The sequence below is a fragment of the Epithele typhae genome, assembly GCF_022376455.1.
Source record: "Epithele typhae strain CBS 203.58 chromosome Unknown BXZ73scaffold_345, whole genome shotgun sequence".
Lineage (NCBI taxonomy): Eukaryota > Fungi > Basidiomycota > Agaricomycetes > Polyporales > Epitheliaceae > Epithele > Epithele typhae.
Window position 1 is genome coordinate 2,876 of NW_025954536.1, and position 21,303 is coordinate 24,178.

Sequence of the window (21,303 nt, forward strand, 5' to 3'; positions counted from 1 at the left end):
TCCAGGCGCTGAAAAACGCGACGCGCGTCGAAAATTAAATCGAAATTGGTCGGAAAATCGCCAGCGGTGATGAGCACGTTTCTTCTCCCTCTCTCCCTCGCTGGCTCGCCCCGATGGCCCTGAAAACTTGAAAATCGCGTCGCGCACGCACTCAGGTACGAGCGGACGCTTTTCCGCGTTCTCAACGACTGAGTTGACGCATCGCGCGGCAGGTTGGGGTGGGGCGGTCATGGTCGACGATCTCGCCTCTGTTAATCACCTCGAAGTGCGTCAAGCCCTGCCGGGATATGTGTAGGGCGTGGAAGAGGCCTTTACAGGTGAGAATCAACTGGTTTCAACCCCTTCTGCATTGCTCTGGAGACGTCATTTACCCCCGGCGACTGTCACTTTCTTCCGAATCCCCGATGAGTCCGAGCGCGAGCGCACTGTGAATGTATTACTATATCTACCATTCCTTGGGTCCCAGACCTTGGATATGCATGTGCTGTGTGAGCCTTTTGATTCAAAAGTCGCACCCTTGCTCGTAGGGCTGGAGAAGTGTTCGATTGATGGGGTGAAAGGAAGGTATGCATACGTCTACAAGTTACAACTATCATACAGTTCCTTGTGCCTATACGTAGTTCTAATGCGAACGATGCAACTCGCATAAGAGATAGACGAGCAGCTCACCGAGACCGGCATCCTCTCATTGCGTGAACTGAGTACTCGCCCGCTGCTGCACCTCCACGGCACCAGCAGTGTTCATCCTCCAAGGTTTTGACAGATGCAGAGACTGGATGGATCACAGAGAGGTGAATCCGTGTCTTGCTCATGTAGCGTGGCCATTTGAAGCACGTCGAGGTGATTAACGGAGGCGAGATCGTCGACCATGACCGCCCCACCCCAACCTGCCGCGCAATGCGTCAACTCAGTCGTTGAGAACGCGGAAAAGCGTCCGCTCGTACCTGAGTGCGCGCGCGACGCGATTTTCAAGTTTTCAGGGCCATCGGGGGGAGCCAGCGAGGGAGAGAGGAAGAAGAAACGTGCTCATCACCGCTGGCGATTTTCCGACCAATTTCGATTTAATTTTCGACGTGCGTCGCGTTTTTCAGCGCCTGGACAAGCTTTCTGCACGCAGCTGTACGATAATCCCCCACTGCTCACACATCAGCACGCATAAATGGATCATACGGAAAACTGTCATTGCTTCATGGTCTAAATACTGCGACAACCTTGCGTTGTGCGACAAATACAATCGCGGGCTGGGTGCGGTGGGTAACGAGACAGGGGCATTGCAACATGTCGGTGCGGATCCAACGGCGTGTGACTCAGCGAGTCGGGCATAGTGATCACTGCGTTGCTTGCGGGGTGCGTGTGCGGTGTGTGCCGGGCGTATACCGGTGGTGCAAAAATGCTCAGTGGGAGCGTCGCGCGGGTACCATACTGCGCGTGGAGGTTTGGGACAGGTCGTCATGCGAGGACACGTGCGGGACGTACGTCGCGCAGTCAGGGATGATCACGCGCGGGGTGAGCGGGGTGTAGGCTGAAGCACTGACGGCGATCGGCTTGAGGAGTAGGAGGAGGAGGAGGAGGAGGAGGAGGAGGCGGGTGAAAGTTATGAGGGGGAAGCAGCCGTCGCACTCACCACAGACGCTGCACATGAGCGCATGGACAATTTAATGTTCAGCAGCTGTCGTGGAGCGTTAGAAACCCGCACCCACCCAGGGGCCAGGCGCGCCCGCGAGTCGATGACCACATCGCACTCAATCTTTGCGCCCAGCATCTGGTAGTAGAGAGGAGTCACCGTCCGAACGGGGTCGATGGGTCGGATGTGTTCGACGCGGGGGACATTGACATCGATATGGAAGGCTCCGGGGTATAGGAGATGCTCGGCGCGCCGTACAAGCTACGCGAGGAGCCCGCGCAGCGGGGTGGGGTGCCAGCGTGGATGGTAACGGGAGGAAATATGGGTTTTGGCAGCGAAGCGGAAGGTGGTTGCTGCGTCTTTTTGGTGAACGCAGACGCGACGATGTAGGGAGTGGTGGGGTGCATTGGTGATGACGCTGGAGATGGGAGAACGTACGTATTACGGCCCCGCGTGCGTAAGCAATGAAGGCGACAAGGGGACTCACGGTCACTGTTGGTGCAAGCTCGAGCCAGAGGGCCAGATAGCGGACTGTAGCCGCTTCTTGAGCAACAAGGGATAGCAAACAGTACTTGAAGGGACCAGAGATGGCAGTCATGGGGGGGGCGGAGGGGGCCTGAGACGAAGCTAGATGGTGCTTGTGGCAGCCGAAGTGCGCAATACTTAGCGTGTGCCAGAGGCTTGATGGAGAGGAATAGTGGTATGCTGGGGACAAGATGAGGCAGGGAGCGTGGAGGAAGCGAGAAGACGACCTGAACTTGATCAATTATTGTATCTCGAAAAAGAGGGTGCTGCATAGGGTAGACTGGACGGAAGTTCGGACTCGCGCGCGACTCGCGAAATGAACACTGAATGTGGGCAAGACGCGATCACGGGATATGGTCGCCATATGTACTAGCGCCCATGCCCGACGCGCGACGCGCGTCCCCGCTCCGTGCTGGCAGCTATGTAGGTCTGGGAGGGACCTGCCGACTGGGTTTGGTATCGGTAGAGCAAAGTTGGAGATCTTCTCCCATGTCTCCGGGTCCGTGGTGACGTAGTAGCGGTATTGCGAGTCCACGGCCTGCAGTGATTTAAGCCGGACCTGATCAAGGTAGACAGGGCAGGTCTTGCTCTAAGCCGCGTGGCCGTCTTCTGCACCGTTCTTAGCCTCCTTGCAGGTAGTACAACAGTGGGAGTCGGTGTTGCGGATCGATATGGGGCATTCGGCTGTGCGGTGGGTCTTTGAGCAGGTGGCGCAGGTGTCTTTGTGTGCCGGACATGTCTGGGGGAGATGGAAGGGGGAGTACTGCTGGCACTGCTTGGCGCAGCGGATGGGGTCTGTGGAGTCCTTTCGGATGTCTACACGCTTGCTGTTGAGGGTTAGCCCTTTTCGGATGATTGCATTAGCAGCTTTCGCCGACCGTGCGGCCACGACTCGCAAATGCGCGGTCTGCTGCTCGGGGTGACGTCTCTCTATCGCCTTGATCCACCTGACACTGAGTAGTGTCCCCGCTTCGATCCCGTTCTCCTTTTCAATGCGAGACAACGCCACACTCTCCTGCGTGTCCAGGGGATGGGAGCATACTGTGCGACAAGTTTAAATGGATGGGGGGTGATCGTCGCCCCTGCGGACAGGTTCCGCGCGAATGCGGCGGCCTGAACGGCATTCTCTCCAATCCACAGAGCCTGCTCTGCACTTTCGAGCTCAAAAGCTACCCCTCCCTCGTGCAGTTATGTGGGGGTGCTTGGAGCCTGGAGGGGGGTCCAGGGCACCAACCTATTCCACCGCCGCCTTCGCGGTCAACTTCGCCTTCTCCACTAGCACCTGCTCCGTGACCCGCTTCCCCGACTTGTCCTTGCACGAGACCCTGTCCACACAGATCTCTTTCTCACAGCGCGCAGCCTTGTCTATCGACCGACGGAGTTCCAGCGGTGGGGCAGGGCCTAATGTCGCCTGCGCGGCGGCCTGCTTAATGCCCAGTGCAAACGACGGATTCGTCAGGGCCTCCAGGGCCGGTGCAAACTCCTCCTGTGTTCCAGCTCTACCAAGCTCTCCACTCTGTCCAAGCTTCTCCTCTACCATCTACAGTGTGGTCTCTAGCGAGGACGATGCAGCCTTGTACGCCTCCACTGCCGAGGTGTGTATCTCCTCCACCTTCTTCCCGACTTTCTGCAATTTGTGATTCGTGAAAATGGTGCTCACCTTCTCAGCGGGCGAGAATTAAAACAGGGCCGCGATCAGCTTGGCACACTCTGCTGTGGTCTTTGGCGGCATGAGTGTGATTGCGGCCAGGGCTCGGGTGACTTGCTCTTGAGATGGCGGGGTGTCGTCGTCCCAGTTGATTTGGTACTTCGTGAGAGCTCCATGCGCCGCTTCCACGCTGGGTATTAAGCCCTTCAGGGCCTCTAGTGTATGCGCTTCTGACAGGTTTTCGATATCATCTAGCGTGTAAGTCTTCTGCGGGCGGAAGGCGCCGGACGTGGTCCGGGTCGTCGGCGGGGACCCCTTATTCTTGGCCGGAAGGGGCATGTCGTCAGGTATAGTGCTTGCAGACCAAGAAAGAGTAAATAGTTAAGCTAGAGATAGTGTTCTACACGTCTACTGCCCACTCCAGGTAACAGAGAGGCGTGGGCACTTTTCTGATGGTGGCGGTAGCAGAAGAAGGAACCTCCTGCAAGAGGGGTCATGTCAAACTATGCAGTCAACCAGGGCGAGAGCGTGTAGGCGTGGTGCTGTAGCCTATGTTCTCAGACCCGAGGGTGTGCAACCAGACGTCCTCAGTGTAGCAGGCGGAGTTGAAACACACATCACAGGAGGAGGGGACAGTGAGTGCGGCCAGCGGAGGTGGACAGCGGAAACAAGACGGGGTGGCAAGGCAGCGAGTACACAGCGCGGGACGCATGGATAGCAACAGGGCGTGATACGGGGCGGCGGCGGGCGCCCGCAGTCCATTAGGGTGTAATGAATGATGCATCGCAGTGTGATGCCACGCGGAGCGGGGGGTTCACACAGGTCGAGACACACTCTGGGTCCACGTCAACCCACTTGCCTATCATGGGTGTGAAGGACGCTGCCTGCCTCCGAATACACACACGACAAAAAGAGGTGCTGGAGAACTCACCTTTAAAGAGGCACTGAAGTACCCACCTTTATTTGGCCCTGACAGAAGACGAATGAAAAAGAGATGGGAATGGAGGACGCGCGCAGTGCCGAGGTCGACGCGTTGTGCAGGAGGGGTGTGAAACGGAACCAAGGGGTACTGCCAACTTCGCGGAGCCATGTCAGTGTGGCGCTGGAAGCCGCCAGATGATCTAGCCGTATCGCGTGACGCGAGCGAGAAAAACGGTCGTTCCCGGCAGGGAATTCCCCCGGACACGGCGCACTCTGTTATCAAATTTCCCACAGTACCAGCGCCTATCGATGGTGAAGACATCGCCGTCTTGCCACCTTGACAACCCTGCATCATCCCCCGTCCAGCCTGACAGACAGCTCACTAGAAAATGATGCTCAAATTACCCACCGAAATGCACAATGCCATCGTGGATCTGCTTCCCCGCGCCGACAAACGGACTTGCCTTCAAGTGTCAACCCAATTCCATGGTGTGGCTCTTGCTCATCTCTTTCGGCACATACACATCACCTTTGGGTCGGTCAAAGAAGAAGTGGAAGATTGCGAAGATCAATGCAACACAGGCCTGGGCATGAGTGAAAAATGCCGGGAACTGCTGGAGTATATTGCCACCACTCCATCATTCGCGACAGTGGTCAAAGACCTCACTGTGGAGGCTTTCGCCTCTGCACCGAGGGAATCTTTGGCGTTGGAAATGGGTACGTGCCCACTTTCGAGACAAATGGCTGTGATGTAAGTCTAATTGCTCGCAGAGGCTCTTCACCAGGGTGTCCGTGCCCTTGGCCCTGGACTGCGTTCCTTCACGTGGTTTGGACCATGCCCTCAGGTGACAGATATATTGGCTCCTCTCTGCCAGTGTGCCGGTCAAAATTTGCAGTATCTCTATGTACCGTATGTGTTATGTTATGGATGAGACCTCTGACAATATCTAACTGTTATCTTGGACAGGTGGAAGGCTACGGACAGCCCTCTGCTAGCTGAATTCTCAAACCTTCGGTCGCTTCATCTCATGGCAGAAGAGGAGGATGGAGAAGACGACACTGTGCCAGGCACCCTTCTAAGTGTCTCTTCCATCAACCACTTACGTTCGGCTGTTGGCAATAACTCCAGCTCTCTCCGTGACATCGAGGTCGTTGGACCGGCTGCACCCGCTCTCCCTGATGCTCTTCTGCGACATCTTCGCTGTCTAAGCATTCAATACTCTGAAGACCTTCTTTCTCTTGGACGGGTGTTGTCAGGGTGTCATTTGTTGGAAGACCTGTCCCTTCACCTGCTGCTGAACCCATCAATGCAAGAAGACCTCTCCCAAGTGTTCCATCGTGACCAACACCCACTCCTCACCAGTCTCAAGCTCAACATACCTGCCCTTACCAGAAGAACCACACTGCCCTATGAAGAAATCTTCAACACTCTGTCAGTGTACATCAAAGGACGGGAGAAGTTACGGAGGCTGAGTGTCAACCCTACCAGTGTGGTATGTGTATATCCACCCCCTTCTCTTCCAACACGGCAGACCCTAAGCACCTCAATCGAACAGGGAAATATTTCCGGCTATCACACCCTCATCAACCTCTTGCCTACTCTCCCTTCCATTGAGGTCTTCAGTATCCAAGCTGAAGGAGGCATGCAACCTTCCCTCACTGAGGAATTTCTTGCCGCACTTGATAGGGATCTTCCCCCAGGGATTGTGGCTCTGGCAGTCCAGGCCTATATACGGGGTACAGAGGTGCAAAAGATCATCGACAGATTTTGTGCTTTGGTGTGTATGCTCAGCAAGAAGTTCTCCATGTATGAACAGGAGCACTGACTATTTTGATATACAGCTGCGTAGTCGCCTCTCTTTACGTTATGTCCACATCGTCTTGTGGGAATATCCTGCTATCGTCAAGGGACAGCATTATCGGCCATTCCAAACGGAGCATGCACTTCTCGAACGACCACCTCCAGGTTTGGAGCTCTTTGGATACCACGATCGATTCCACCGCCGGCCAGAAGAGATCTTACCTGGAAGGCAAGCTGTCGACCAGCCAGAATGGTTGGAGTTGTGGTCTCCTGGCAAGGTTAGAGGTCGCACCGTTCACGACTATCAGTGTGAGGATTGGTATTGGTTGACAGGGAATTGGGATTTGGAGATTGAAGAGTGACTTAACCTGGCCTATGGTAGTTAGACATCAGGATCTGTCTCTGGAGTCTACAGTAGGGAATCGACAGGAGCACGAAACGTGTGCGGGATAGAACGACGCAGATCACCAAAGTGTTATGGCCTGCTCCGCAGCCTGTCTGGTTACGAGCTTCGGCGCGCACCCGCTACGGACGCCCAGCATACGATCGCCCCGCCACCCTACCTTTATATACCGTTCCCGCACCTACCGTCTCGCCACGCGATTGCCTCCTGGCTCCTCCCTGTCGCCTCTCCTACCCGTCTCCCCTGCTATCGCGAGCCTCACCGAGGTCAAGCGAGTCCCTCTAATCCGACCCGACTTCCTGCTCGTCTCCAACTCGCCCGACCTCCGCGCTCCCGCGCTCGCGACTATCGCCTCGCACCTCGCCGATGCGCCCGCGCATGGCGCGCCGCCTCGCGTCTTCACAACCTTCCAGCTCGCTGCTCAAGCACCTCGCGCAGAAGGGAGCGTTGATGCGAAGTGTGGCATACGGCTCGTGTGGGAAGCAGACGCCGCCACAGGCCATCCCCAAGTCGGGTGTGTGTTCCTACTTTCTGATTGTACATGTGCGATACCTTTGTACTTATTCACAATACCTCGCAACCACCTCCACTCCTGCGCGTATCCAGGCCGACTAGTGTGCGCAACATATCGCACAGCGGGGTCGTTATCTACCTGTGTGATTGTTTTGTTCTTGTAGTACATGTGTCGGTGTCCGTATATCGCGGTAGTCAATAAAAAGGGTTTCTTGTCGTATTTGAAGTGTGAACAAACTCTCAGACGGCCGACAGTAGCGGGCAAGCTAAGATCGTCGAACATTGGAATGGCTTTCAATGATTCAGCTCGGACATTGCAATGACTTGCAACCCTCCAGAACCTACAGTGGTGAATCGTCAGGTGCATCCATTGCCATAGCCTATCGGCAGGTGCGGATGCACCTGCTGATCCGGCCGGCCCGGTTGCATCCCCCGTGCTCACGCAGCCGCCCGCCACACGGGCGCGACACTGCCCCGAGACGTCCGGACACCGGCGCCTCAGGCCCTGCCACCTGAGCTCACCGTCTCCGACAGTGAGCTCACCACCCGCTTTGTTTCACATCACACTTCGTATATATTAGTGATCAAAATATATTTATCAATAAACTACTACACAGGGAGGCAGAGGCGGAGGTGAGTGCGGGCGGGCGACGCGGGCGGGTGATGCGGGAGGATGAGAGCGACGCGGGCGCAGGCGACGCGGCGAGGGGGTGAAGCGGGCATGGAGGAGGCGGGCCAGGCAGGTGCGGAGGAGGCAGGCAGGCAGGAAGACGCGGGCCAGGCAGGCGGGAGGACGCGGGTGAGGCACGGGCGGACGGTGAGGTGGGCGGAGAAGGGTAACGCGGCGAGGCAGGCGCGGAGGAGGTAGGCGTGGAGGAGGGCGAGGATGTGGGCGCGGAACAGGGCGACGTGGCGACGGGCGGCGTGGCGGCGGGCGACGCAAAGGCGGGTGAGGCGAAGGTGGGCGACGCGGGGACGCAGGACGCAGAGATGGAGGGTTGCGTGGGCGCAGATGGGCGACGCAGGCGGCGCGGACGCGGAGGGCTGGGACGCGCGGAGGAGGGCGATGCGGAGCAGGCGGAGGAGGGTAAGGCGGGGGGGTGGGGCGAGGCGACGGCCAAGATGACGTGATGGTGGGTGCCGCAACACCGCGGAGGAGCATGGCGACGCAGGCGGAGGTGAGGTGGAGGAGGCGGGCGACGAGGGCGGACGAGGCGGCGCGGAGGTGGGTGACGTGGAGGTGAGCTGCACAGAGGAGGGCGACGAGGGCGGGCGGCGCAGGAGAGGAGGGTGGCGCGAAGGAGGCGGGGGGCTCGAAGGAGGCGGCAGGCGCGGGTGGAGTAGGGTGAGGAGGAGGGTGGCGGCGCAGGGCAGCACGGAGGAGGAGGACGGCGCGGAGGAGGGCGAGGAGGAAGGCTGAGAGGAGGAGGACGTCCGGGCGGACGTCCTCGGCCTGTTGTAGGAGCGGCAGGTGGGCGTTGGGAATGCAAGAGGGCATAGTAGCGGAGGACTCACCAAAGCAGGGGCCACGGTACATCGCCGCGGCCCCGCATTCCAATCTCCATGCTGAGGACGTCCGGATGGACGTCCTCGTGCGCTCTTGACGTTGTGAGCGCGGCTGGCAAGGTGGGCAAAGGGCGGGATTGAGGTTGAGGTCGAGGGAGGTCGAGGGAGGTCAGAGGGGGGAAGGTCGGTGTCACCTGGTGACATCGGAGTCCAATAGCAGATGACAGTCGACCGTATGGTCGCTATCATCCGCCCGGGCTGAGCGGGAGGATGGAAGCGGCGAGGGTGTAGTGGAGGAGGAGGAGGAGGAGAGCAAGGACGGCGAAGGGGAGGGACGCGTGGCATGCATCACAGCCACGCGTTGATGCGCGCCACGCCCAGCGAGGCGCGTCTACACGGGCGCGCATCACGGATCAATGGGTGCACCTGTAGCTGCCGATGGGCTATGGCAACAGGTGCTCCTAGCGATTCACTGCTGCTCCCAGAACAGCTACAGAAGACATTCTCATTATGCATGACCTCATCACGCATAAATTCTCTTTTTGCATAGGAGGGGCCCGTGACCGAGCATGTACCCTGCCAAATATGCATGGAATCTAGAAGCGCATAATGCATAGGCCTGTTCATGAATAATGCATAATATAATGGTCAGTTTCAGGGTCGGCGACAGAATGGGCCTCGGATGTGTACCAACACTGAGCGAGTTTCAAAATAGACAGAACTGATATGTTCCATACAACAAGCCTCGTTACAGTCGTTCTGGGGGCTTCGGCAGGGCCCAGTCCCTCGCGGTAGTCTATATTATAGTTGCATTATAGCCATTACGTTACTTAGCGCCAATGTTCCTCAATAGACACTGCGTGAACCCATTTCTTGCACACTCGGATTAGGATCATGGATAGGTTGCCGATCCGGGAGTTATCCAGGTGTGCATATGAGGTCTCACCACCCCAGGATAAGTCCAAACTCCGACCCGAAGCCTGGACTATCCTGGGCTGGCCAGGTGATGGAAATGGAGGATATCCCGGGCGAGATCTATTGTCTTGCCTGGCCTGGAAAGGTGATTATAAGCCAGCCAGTCCCGCAGGATAGGTTGCGCATAGACAGTGTAAACGAAGAGCATACGCTCTCTAGCCTCAACCATCCTCACGGACCCCGTACACCCATGTTGCAGCGCAGTGGAAGCAATAAATAGATGGATTATAGCATGTAATTACCGTAATCTAATCACTCGTTGCGACGACGGGTACGCCCTAGGGCCCGCTAGCAGTCTGCACCCCCATACCAGAAGCAGCATCAGGCGGGCGGTCGACCTTGGAGTCGACGGACTTACCCTCGAGCGGGACCGTGTGTGCTCGCAGTCCCGCCAGCCACCGACGAGCGTGCGCTCCCCGACGACGTACCCACGGAAGACGGTGGGGAGGGCGCCACCGCAGCCCGCCGGCGGGACCTCGAGGCGGACAAGGACGACGAGGCAACGCCCCTGGGACAGAATCGGCCGTAGAGGTACGCGCGCCAGGCCTGCGCGTATCGCGCGGGGGTTTGTGCGTGCATGCGAGGGTGACAAGGGAGGAACGAAGCAGAAAAAAGGAAAAGATGAAACAGTGAAGGAGGAAGGCATGAGTCAATGCGCGCGCGGGGTAGAAAACGGGTCAGCAAATGAGAGCGGAGGGAGAAAAGTCTACTACCTCACCGGTGACGAAGATGTCCGTGATCCCAGACGTCCGCACAATGTCCATGTCCACGTCCGTTGGTCTCGCCGCGCGCGAGTGCGCGTCGTCCATCTCGTGCACTTTGTAGTCCTTGCTCGAGACCGCATCGATGAACTCGTCGACGTTAATGTCGAGCCCGTCCTGGGCCTTCCGGCGCACATGGTCGATGTGCGCCGCTCCAGCCGAGCGTCGAACACGTACGAGTCCTACACCATGCGAGCGTGAGTGCAGAAAGAGGCCACAGAAGGCGAGAAACTCACGAGGTGGCCCACCCAGAGCCCGGACAGAGACCTGGACGTGAACTTGGGGCCGCTGAGGGGCACACGGCCGCGGACCCAGGGGACAAAGCACGCTCTCCATTGCTCCCAGTCGTTCTCCTACCGCGCACTCAGACTCGCCAGCCGGTCACTCCATGACCGCCCATCTTCCTCCCGCCTCCGCGCGCCAGTCGCAGTCGCTGTGCGAGGGCGGGCGGATCGCACGCACAGCATGGTACTCGTCAAAGTCAGTTATCGTCGGACCACGGAACTGGATCTCCTCCGCCTCGGCGCAATCGGAAGACGCAATGAGGAGAGGAGAGAGTCGGGGCGAGTGCAAAGAAGAGGGAGAGGGAGAAGTGTTAGAAGTCGACGGCTCGGTCGAGGTCGGACAAGGGGGTAAAGGCAATCGATACCACGCGGTTGGTCCCTATGGGCACCGGGAGGCGAGTACAGACGGACGCGGGGGAGAACGAGGTGGTGGGGAAGGGCAAACGCGTGAGGCGAGTGCGGGACGAGGGACGATGGCTATCTACACGATGACTAAGCACAAGTAAGGTACGACCGAGCTTGCCATACACGTGAGCAGATTCCAACAAGAAGGAGAAGGAGAGGGCGCGGCGTGCGATGTGGACGATGACTCTGAGATTTTATTAGGCTGCCGAAACCGGAAGCAGCCGGAAGCGCGCACCGTGATTGGTGGGCTCTCCACTGTTCATCTCCGCGTTCCGATTCAGCTCTCTATCCACTAACACAAGTACCCCGAACCTGAGACTTACCCGCAGGACACGCATCCGAACCAGAGCGCACCTGGGGGAGGTTACGCAACCTATGATGGTGTGGAATAGCTTGAGCAAGAAGCTATATCCTCACATGGTTAGCCAAGGACAGACCACCTGTTCTGGATCTCGCCCGACGTCAGCACAGGTGAACAAGCCTCATGATAAAGCCTCAGGTTTTTTGTGGAAAGGTCCGGGTTAGGTGGTACAGGTCGTCTAACCCCATCTAACCAGCCCCTGCATTCCGACGCGGTTCACGCAGTGAGACGCCTACTCTATTCGTGCATATGCGCCCACAATGCATACCGATATTGCGTGACGGACAGTATGCGTTATGAGAATGCATTCTGTATGCAGCTAGGTTCTTAGATCCGAGGGTGTGCTCGATCATTGTGTAGCCTGCCTGACATTTATTAGGTCTGTTAATGTGCAAATGATCGAGAGTACACTGAGTACAGAACATTAGATGACCAGTGAATGGCCATTTGACGATCTGCTGCTGATCAAGCCCCAGTGGGGATTCCCTGGGAACAACCGTTTCTCCCACAAGAGGGGTTCGTGCGCGAGACCACAGCAGGTTATGAACAAGTCATCGTAAATTCTCCCTGCACACACTGATGCCATGTTGTGGGGCGTTTCTGTCCCGAATCTAGACTCCGCAGTCAGTCCCACAACGCCCAGGAGTCGCCCGCGCTGAAGTTGCAGCGCCGCGGCACCTCATTCGACCTCAACATCCAGCGCTTCGGTACTTACAACGCGATCGGGTTCAGGGTCGTGCACAGTCTGCTCGTATTCATGGCCCTCACGCGCGCCGGCTCGTGTTCGGCGCATCGGCGTGCATGGACGTGTGCGCGGGTCTGGCGGTGGCGTTTTGAAGGCCTCGCGGTTCACTCCTGAGAGGAGACGTGGCGCGCGGACGACGGGGTGCGCGAGCGCGAGCTCGAGCGTACACTAGCGGGTCCAGCGCATATTCCACCCGAGATGTGCGAACGTGCATGCAGCTCGTCTGTTTGCACTCGTTGATTGGAGCATCATGGGAAGGGTGCCGCGCGAAGCGTGGCGACGCTTGTAGTGCTCAAGCAGGGCCACCATAAAACTACACTGCGGAGCGATGGTAACAAGTGATGCCTTTCATCAGCGTTGTGCACGCACATACCTTATCCATCCTCCTTCGTGCTCAAGCACTCACCTTTCCCATGCTGCATCACATCTGTCACACTCCTACTCTATCCGACTTCCTGAGTCTCATGCTCAAGTCTCATGCCCATGCGAGCTCACTCTTTCTTGTTTACTGTTGCCGAAGAGGAACAATGAGGCTATGGCAATCAAGCCAGGCACTCCAATTCCACCGGTCTGGCTTGTGTTGAGGCGAGATCTGGCTCCCACTTGGGATGGCAGATCGCAATTTGGCGGGCGATCGCCTATTCAAACTATGCAGCTAGGTTCTTAGATCCGAGGGTGTGCAGTTAGACGTCCTCAGCGCAGCAAGCAGGGTTGAAGCACACCTCACAGGTGGGGGAAGCAAGTCGGTGGCGGACAGCGGAAACAAGACGGGGCGGCGGGGCGGCGAGTATACAGCGCCGGCCGCATGCAGCCCCGTGTGCAGAGGGGACGCGCGTGAGAGCGCCAAAGGTTCAAGTGGGAGGAGGAGGAGGGAGTGCGTGGATATCCTCGACGCGTCGTAGGCGTCGACAAGACAGCAAGGCGTGGTAGAGGGCGGCGGCGGGCGCCCGTGGTCCATTAGGGCGTTCTCCTTACCGCATCACAACATGATGGCAGGCGGAGCGGGGGATTCACACAGACAGCTCGAGGTACACAGTTGAAAACTCTGGCCACATAGACGCACTTACCTATCGTGGGTGTGATGGGCGCTGCCTGCCTGGCGGGCAACAGAGACAGGCCAAGGACAGAACGGGGGGTCGGACACATCAACTCACCGGCGTAATGGCACGGGACTCCGAATACACACGGCAAAAAGACGTACTCACCTGCAAAGAGGTGCTGAAGAGCTCACCTTTATGCGGCCCCGACAGAAGACGACCTTTATGACGGATGGAAGAGAGACGAGCACGGAGGACGCGCGCAGTGCCGAGGTCGACTCATAATACGCGTTGTGCAGGAGGCAGGTGGAACGGGACCAAGGGACCATACGCGCAGCCACGTCTGCGTGCCGCTCGAAGCCGCCGGGCCGTGATCTAGCTGCGTCGCGTGACCAGTGACACTGACCAGCGAGCGCCCGTCCCCCGGCCCTGTCCCTCGTCGTACCAAACCAACGCCCCTCGTACCAAACCATCCGGCCTCCACAACCACTACCTCACCGACGCACCCGCGCCCCGTCCCCCACGCAACGCTCGCTTCAAGAGGCAGTCATCACGGTCTCCCCGGAAGAGGTGCATCTCGTCTTCTCGCCCGCCTGAAACTCACCACTGACTACGATCTCGCGTGGCCACCCTCCCGCAGCGCGAGCTGCGCGGTGTCCATAAGGACGTGCCCCGAGATCGCGAAAGGTCCTGGTTTTGAGCTCATGGTCCCTGTTATGGCCTGCTCCACCGCCTGTCTGGTTACGAGCTTCGGGGCGCACCCGCTACGGACGCCCAGCATACGATCGCCCGCCACCCTACCTTGTTGTTGTTGTTGTTGTTGTTGTATTCCCGTTTAACGCCCTTCAGGGCCGAGCCCTATGGTAGGCGGTACGCTACGTGTGTGCTAGGTGTGTTAACTACAGCCGAGTCTGGGATGATAACATACACGACAAGAAATGGCGGATATTCGGTGCCCGAATAGGACCTGGGACACGGTACTGCCATGGTACCTGTCACGGTCACGTTCTTTGTCTGGTCCGCGCCGGACCGGACAAAGAACAGGAATCCTGTTCGGGGCACGTTGGGGGCATGGTCTGCGCCTGCGCAAGCAGCCTGGTCTGCGGCAGACCAGGGTTTGGGCAGGATTCATGGCCTTAGCCTGGTCGGCCACAGAGGTGGTTTCGTGTTCAGACTCTTGCCGCCATGAAGTAGTGTACCAATAAATATATTTTCATCATCAGTCATACATTCTGTGTGCTGACTATACATGAAGTTTCGGGGCCGAACATGAAACCAACTCTGTGGCCGACCAGGCTAAGGCCATGAATCCTGCCCAAACCCTGGTCTGCCGCAGACCAGGCTGCTTGCGCAGGCGCAGACCATGCCCCCAACGTGCCCCGAACAGGATTCCTGTTCTTTGTCCGGTCCGGCGCGGACCAGACAAAGAACGTGACCGTGACAGGTACCATGGCAGTACCGTGTCCCAGGTCCTATTCGGGCACCGAATATCCGCCATTTCTTGTCGTGATAGAGGCGCCCTCGCGGGCGCCCCAGGTAGCGGCCAGGGGTCTGGCCAAGGGAGTAAAGTACGGAGGGGACTGGAGAGACCGTGTGGGGACCGTGAGGTGGGTATGGTAGCGGGTGGGTGTGGGAGGGGCATGCATCTGCGTGGAAAACCTCTGCACCTGCTCCCGGCCATTCAAGGCAAGGAGGACGAGATCTAAACCTGCTGCCCGTCAAGGGTGGCCAATGGGCCCCCGGGTCTCGCCTCTTGCCGCAGTCAGGGGTACGTCGGGTGGTCCCCCACCCTCCGTCAGAACTCCCTCGCCCCCTAGAGCAGGGCCGAGGCCTGCAGTGCATGGCGCCGAGGCGCAGTGGGACTATAGTAGGTATAATGTAAGGGCAGGTATAGTAGTAGGGGAGCGTGGGGGTCAAGGGCGGGTACGAGCGGGGCGGGAGCGTGGCGCAGCAGTACGAGTGGGAGCACCAGCGGGTCGCGGGCGGGACTGTCGTGTCGCGCGGGGGCGGGGGCGGGGGCGGGGGCGGGAGGACTCCGGCACCGCTGCAGGGCCGGCGCGCGTGGTGAGAGCGGGTGCGAGATCGCGGGATAGACGGCCCGTTGCAGTGATGAACTTGAACAGTGCGGGGAAGAGGGAGGAGTCGGAGAGAAGAGCGGAGACCTTTCGGGCAGCACGGCCGCTGGGGGACAGGTGGCGAGCGCGGAGCGAGTCCCATCGTGGGCAGAGGATGAGGTAGTGCAGGACGGTTTCCGGGGCGAATTTGCAGGCTGGGCAGAGCGCGGAGTCCGCGCGCTTGATGCGGAAGAGGTGGGCGTTGAGTGGGGCATGTCCGGAGCATAGCTGGATAAGGGTGCGAGTCTGGTTGCGAGTGAGTCCCGCCGCAGCTTTGATGAAGGTCGGGGAAGGAAGGTCAGGGTCGATCTTGGCCAGGCGTTTGCCCCTTGATGTCTTCCATGTTTCGGCCGCTCGGGACTTGATCACATCCAGATGCGCACGACGTGAAGCGGCCAGGCTCACGGGGAGGGGTTTTCGCAGGAGGGCTGGGAGGCGAGCGTCGCGCGAGCTGTCCCCTTCCGCCGCACGTTTCGCGTGCTTGTCTGCAAGTTCGTTCCCCTCAATGCCCACGTGGCCAGGTACCCAGCGGAGGGTTAACTGTTGCGAGTCGGGGTGTTTTTTGCGGATCTTCCCGACCTTCTGGTGGAACAGGTCGGAGAGGTAGCAGCCGGGGCGAGGGGTGCGGAGGAAGGCGGACTTGATCGCTGGGACACAGTCGACCGCTAAAGATGGTCGTCCCGAGAGCTCGCGTTCTCGTCGGAGGAGTAGACAGCCTAGAATCTTGCCCACGAGCTCGTTCTCGTAGACCGTGTGTGCGGAGGAAGGCCCTAGATGGGCGCGGAGGACCTTGATCCGCTTTGTTCCAGCGCGCGTGAGGACGGCGGCTGCTCCCGTCTTCCCATTGATGTCTGAGCCGTCCGTGTATATTGTCACCCTCTCGCGTCTTACCCAGGCCTCATCGCTATCCACGGCAGCCTCCTTGTCTCCAGCGATGTCGGTGCAGAGCGGAGGTGACCAGGCAGGGTGGTGGCGGATCGGGGGGATGGTCTCCATGGTCGTCGGGGAGAGGCGGGTACCATAGGCTTTGAAGAGGGAGTGGAGCGGGGAGTGATGGTGCCGAGGGATGTGCTTGTCTACACGGAGTACGTGCGGGGTGAGCGGGTGTGACTTGGGGAGGGTGCAGAGGCGAGCGGCAGCCCGGAAGCAGAGTTTGTCAATGAGGCGCGAGAAAGGCAGGAGGTCCGCGTGAACTTCCATCACGTCCGTTGGCGTGGTGCGCATCGCTCCAGTGATGAGGATGAGAGCTTGGCGGTGGAGAGTGGCGAGTTTTTTGATGGCTCCTACTGATCCTCTCACGCGTGCGCCTCCCTCCGTACGGCAGTCCGGCTGGATGAAGGTGTCGACTGCGTAGAGCATGCTGGGGAGGACCACTGCAAGGTAGAGGCGTCGGAGCAGTGGGGTGTTGACTCCGTGCTGAGGACCCGCAAGGCGTCGAATCGCCGCGAGGCAAGCTGTCCCGCGTGCTAGTGCGTGGGCCACCTGTGCGTGGAAACGTAGCTTTCTGTCAAGCTGTACACCAAGGAAGCGACAGACCTCGGATGGCGCAATTGTGCAGCCATTCAGGGACAGATCTGGACCCGCTCCCTTCACCGTTCGAGAGCAGTTGAGGAGCCCGAACTTGTCGACCGAGAAGACTGAGTTGTGCTTGCGTGACCACTCAAAGCCTCCCCCTGGGTCCTCCATGTAGTGTTTGAGGAGTTCGTGGGCCCCATCGTATGTTTTCGCAACTGCTATCACAGCCACATCGTCCATCGAGCCGACCGCCGTCACTCCCTTGGTGGGACCAGCTGCGTCAAGTAGATCAGAATTATAAAAGGCATAGAGTATGACGGAGAGGGGACAGCCTTGGTCTATTCCGCTTCGGATCTCGAAAGGGTCTGACGCGTGGTCATCGAACTTCAGAGTGGTACGTCGTCCTGTCAGCTTCTCCTTCAACCAGTCGGTAACTTCCTGTGGCACTCCCCGCATGCGCATGTTGTGCAGGAGACGGTCAGGCGACGCCGCAGGGAAAGCAGACTTGATGTCGAGAAACAGCACTGACGCAACCTTTCGGGCGCGCCAGGCGTCCTTGATCGTCTTTGTGACCAGGTGGATCGAGTCTGTCGTTGTTCGCCCTGGTCTCCCGCCAAACTGGAAGTTGGAGAGCAAGTTGCAAGATTCTGCCTCAAAGACGAGAACATCAGCCACACACCGGGATAGAATTTTGGACATGCGGCTCAGGAGCGCAATGGGACGGTATGCCTTGGCGACGGAGTAGTCCGGTCGCCCTGGTTTGCGGATGACGACCGTGTCAGACAACTTCCACTCTGCCGGATAGTACTTGAGTGTGAACGTGGCGCGGAAGAGCCTGCCTAGCAAGGGTGTCAGCGTGGTATAACAGTTCTTATAGACTTCATTGGGAATACTGTCCGGGCCCGGGGCCTTGTGCGCAGGGAGCTGGCTAATCGTGTGAGCTATCTGGGCGTCGGTCGGAGGCGTGAAGGTGAACTTGGGAGGAGGGTATTCGAAGTCTTGGGGCTGGTCGAGCGGGTCTCCTGGGGGGAGAAAGAAGGTGCGGTACAGCTCGTCTGCCTTCGCTGCGTTGTCTGTCAGCAGGTGGTCCCTCTCGTGCAGGGCTGTAGACCGAAGCGGTGGGATGCGCGTGCTGCCCCCGTCTGAGGGGCCGCCTTTGATGAACCGGTGTGCTGTCCAGAGCGAGGAGCGGTCCACTGAGTCCAGAAAACTGAACCAGTGGTCCCGTTTCGCGTATTCAATCGCGTCGCCGTACTGGTTCCGAGCTTTCCGGTATAACGCGTGGGACGGGTGGTCTGGATTACCCCGGTTGCGTCGTGCCTCCCTCTCAAGCCTTCGAGCGTGAGCCCGCTGATCGTCGAGGTCCTTGGACCACCAGCGCTTCGCAAAAGGAGTCGGTTTGCGGAGCGGTACCAGAGCTACAATGGTTGTCTCTAAGGCGGATAAAAGGGTGCTCAGGAGGGTGTTGAACTCGCCGGTGGTAGTGATCTCAGCCGTGGTTTCCGCTGTCGTTCTTCCCAGTTCTTCCATTAGCGTTTTGTTGAACTCCTCCCAGTCGACGACGTTGAAGTCCCGGCGTTCAGGAACGGTGGCCTGAGCCAGCTTGATGTCGAACTCGGTGAAGATTGGGAAGTGGTCGGTGAAAGGGGGTTGGTATTGCGGGCGGGTTTCGCATCTGAGAACAGCGGGGGTCAGCGTCGATGAGCAGAAGACGTTATCGGGTCGGGTGAGGTTCTTGGAAGAAAATGCCTGAAAAGTTGGGGTGCCAGGCTCTAGGACCATATCCATCTCGTGTCCGATCGTGAGATCGATCAAGGTCTCTGCCCGGCGCAGGGAGGCTTGTGTGAATAGGTGGTGGTTACGGCTCTCGTCCCAAAGCGGGTGGTGGCGGTTGAAGTCTCCGAGCCAGACCATGTGGTGTGCAACGTTGTCGTCTGCTCGGTGCGTGGTCCGCATTGCTGACACTGCCTGCTCCGCTGCCTCTAGCGCCTTGTCGTTCTCCTGGTCGACGTAGAAGTTGAAGAGGTGAAGTGCGGTTCCACCGCTTATCACAGTGAGCGCGGCGACATCGGGTGACTTGACCGCTGTCTGATGCCACGTGTCAGTAATGAGCTTCTTGCTAACTAGCACGACAAGAAATGCCGAATATTCGGTGCCCGAATAGGATCTAGAACATGGTACTGTCACGGTACCTGTCACGACCACGGTCTTTGTCTGGTCCGCGCCGGACCGGACAAAGAACTGGAATCCTGGTTGGAGCATGGTCGGTGTCCGCCCAGAGTGACGAAAGGAGTCGTGCTCTGCCCCCGAACGCGCAAAGAACATGGTGAGCCCACGTAAGCTGTCTGAGTCGTGGATCCAGTCTGATATGCGCGCCACTGAGAAGCCTGGTCTGTGGCAGACCAGGCCATGGGCAGGATTCATGGCCTCAGCCTCGTCGGCCACAGACCGGGTTTCATATTTCCCTACCGCACCTTTTTACGTGTTCCTGTGTGTGGTTTCCCCACAGGGTGTGTGATGGTAATGAAAATATGTTTCTTAGTACACTGACAAAGAGCGGGGCAGGCAGTGGAAGCGAAGGATGGGTGGCGAGGCAAACCAGCGAGGCAGCAGGGACACGGTCACGTCGCATCCCTGCAGCCGCACGAGTCGAACGAGCGCGCAAAGTGCGGGTAGGACGTGCTCGCGCGAACGAGTCGAACGCGCGCGCGAGCGGAGGAGGGCGAAGCGAAGCGGAGGGGACAACTTGACGGTTGACCGGCAGCGGGACGCCGTGCCGAGCCCGCGCGAGTCAGACAAGCGTGCAGAGCACGTCCATTATGAGGCGCTCGCGCGCACAAGCACAACGCGCGTCGCGCACGAGAGCAGGGGAGGGGGAGGAGGACAAGGAAGAGGTAGGGGGGCCGAAAGCCTCGGAGCCGAACATGAAACTGGGTCTGCGGCCGACGAGGCTGAGGCCATGAATCCTGCCCATGGCCTGGTCTGCCACAGACCAGGCTTCTCAGTGGCGCGCATATCAGACTGGATCCACGACTCAGACAGCTTACGTGGGCTCACCATGTTCTTTGCGCGTTCGGGGGCAGAGCACGACTCCTTTCGTCACTCTGGGCGGACACCGACCATGCTCCAACCAGGATTCCAGTTCTTTGTCCGGTCCGGCGCGGACCAGACAAAGACCGTGGTCGTGACAGGTACCGTGACAGTACCATGTTCTAGATCCTATTCGGGCACCGAATATTCGGCATTTCTTGTCGTGTAGAAATACCGCCCGGGTGCGGTCCTGTTTGTCCGCGAGGTGGTCTGTGGGGTAGATCGTGAACCAGTGGGTCGTAACCCGCGTCTTACCCTACCTTTATATACTGTTCCCGCACCTACCGTCACACTACGCGATTGCCTCCTGGATCCTCCCCGTCGCCTCTCCTGCCCGTCTCCCCGCTACCGCGAGCCTCTCCGAGGTCAAGCGCGTCCTCTAATCCGATCCCGACTTCCTGCTCGTCTCCGACTCGCCCGACCTCCGCGCTCCGCGACCGTAACAGTCCCTGCTAATGCTGCGCAGTAGTCCGTCTGCTTGTGGTACTCGGAGCTGGAGCCTCGTCTTCTCGGTTTTATGGAAGGGTGGGGCAGCTTCATCGGCATGTTGTGCTCGCTCGCTCTCCGGGTCGTCGCACCTGCCGCCACCGATATGGGGGCCGTTCAGCTCATCGGCGTCGGGACCCGGGGAGGACGTTGAGCCACATTCCAAGACTCCTGCTCGCCCCTTGGAGGAACCGCGCACGCGCAGACAGCAGACCCCGAGCGGCCCTGTCACTGGGCTCCCCCACCCGCCCTCCGGCTCGGGGCTCCATTGTGAGTGTGGCTGCTGCTGGGCGAGCGGGGCAGGGTTCCAGTCTCGTCCCAGAGCTGGATCTTGAACGTGGCAGAGAGCAGTGACGAGCCCTCCGAGCCCCGGTAGTCGTTGAACCCGTTGTCGTTGGACACGAGCCCCGGTACGCCCGACGGGCTTATCGGGCCCCTCGCACTTGTTCTGACGACACCCGCGTCGAACAACACGCACCGTCGAGGCTCCATGCGCCTGACGCGAGTCGGGGAGCTGCCCTGGGTGAATGTGGGCGTGTACAGGGGGGGGCGAATTTCAAGCTACTCCCGAATGTCATGAAATGCCGCA

The 21,303-nt window shown here is 58.9% G+C and overlaps 1 protein-coding gene across 1 annotated transcript; it reads left to right on the forward strand.

Moving 5' to 3' along the window:
• Positions 1-7,288: 7,288 nt before the first annotated feature.
• BXZ73DRAFT_84615 (uncharacterized protein) lies at positions 7,289-8,855 on the forward strand (the record flags this gene model as incomplete). The annotated part of the gene is made up of 5 exons (XM_048023986.1): positions 7,289-7,436; positions 7,826-7,968; positions 8,053-8,068; positions 8,289-8,522; positions 8,608-8,855. The coding sequence occupies 5 exons, from the start codon at positions 7,289-7,291 to the stop codon at positions 8,853-8,855; spliced, it is 789 nt and encodes a 262-aa protein (XP_047870647.1).
• Between the last annotated feature and the right edge of the window lie 12,448 nt (positions 8,856-21,303).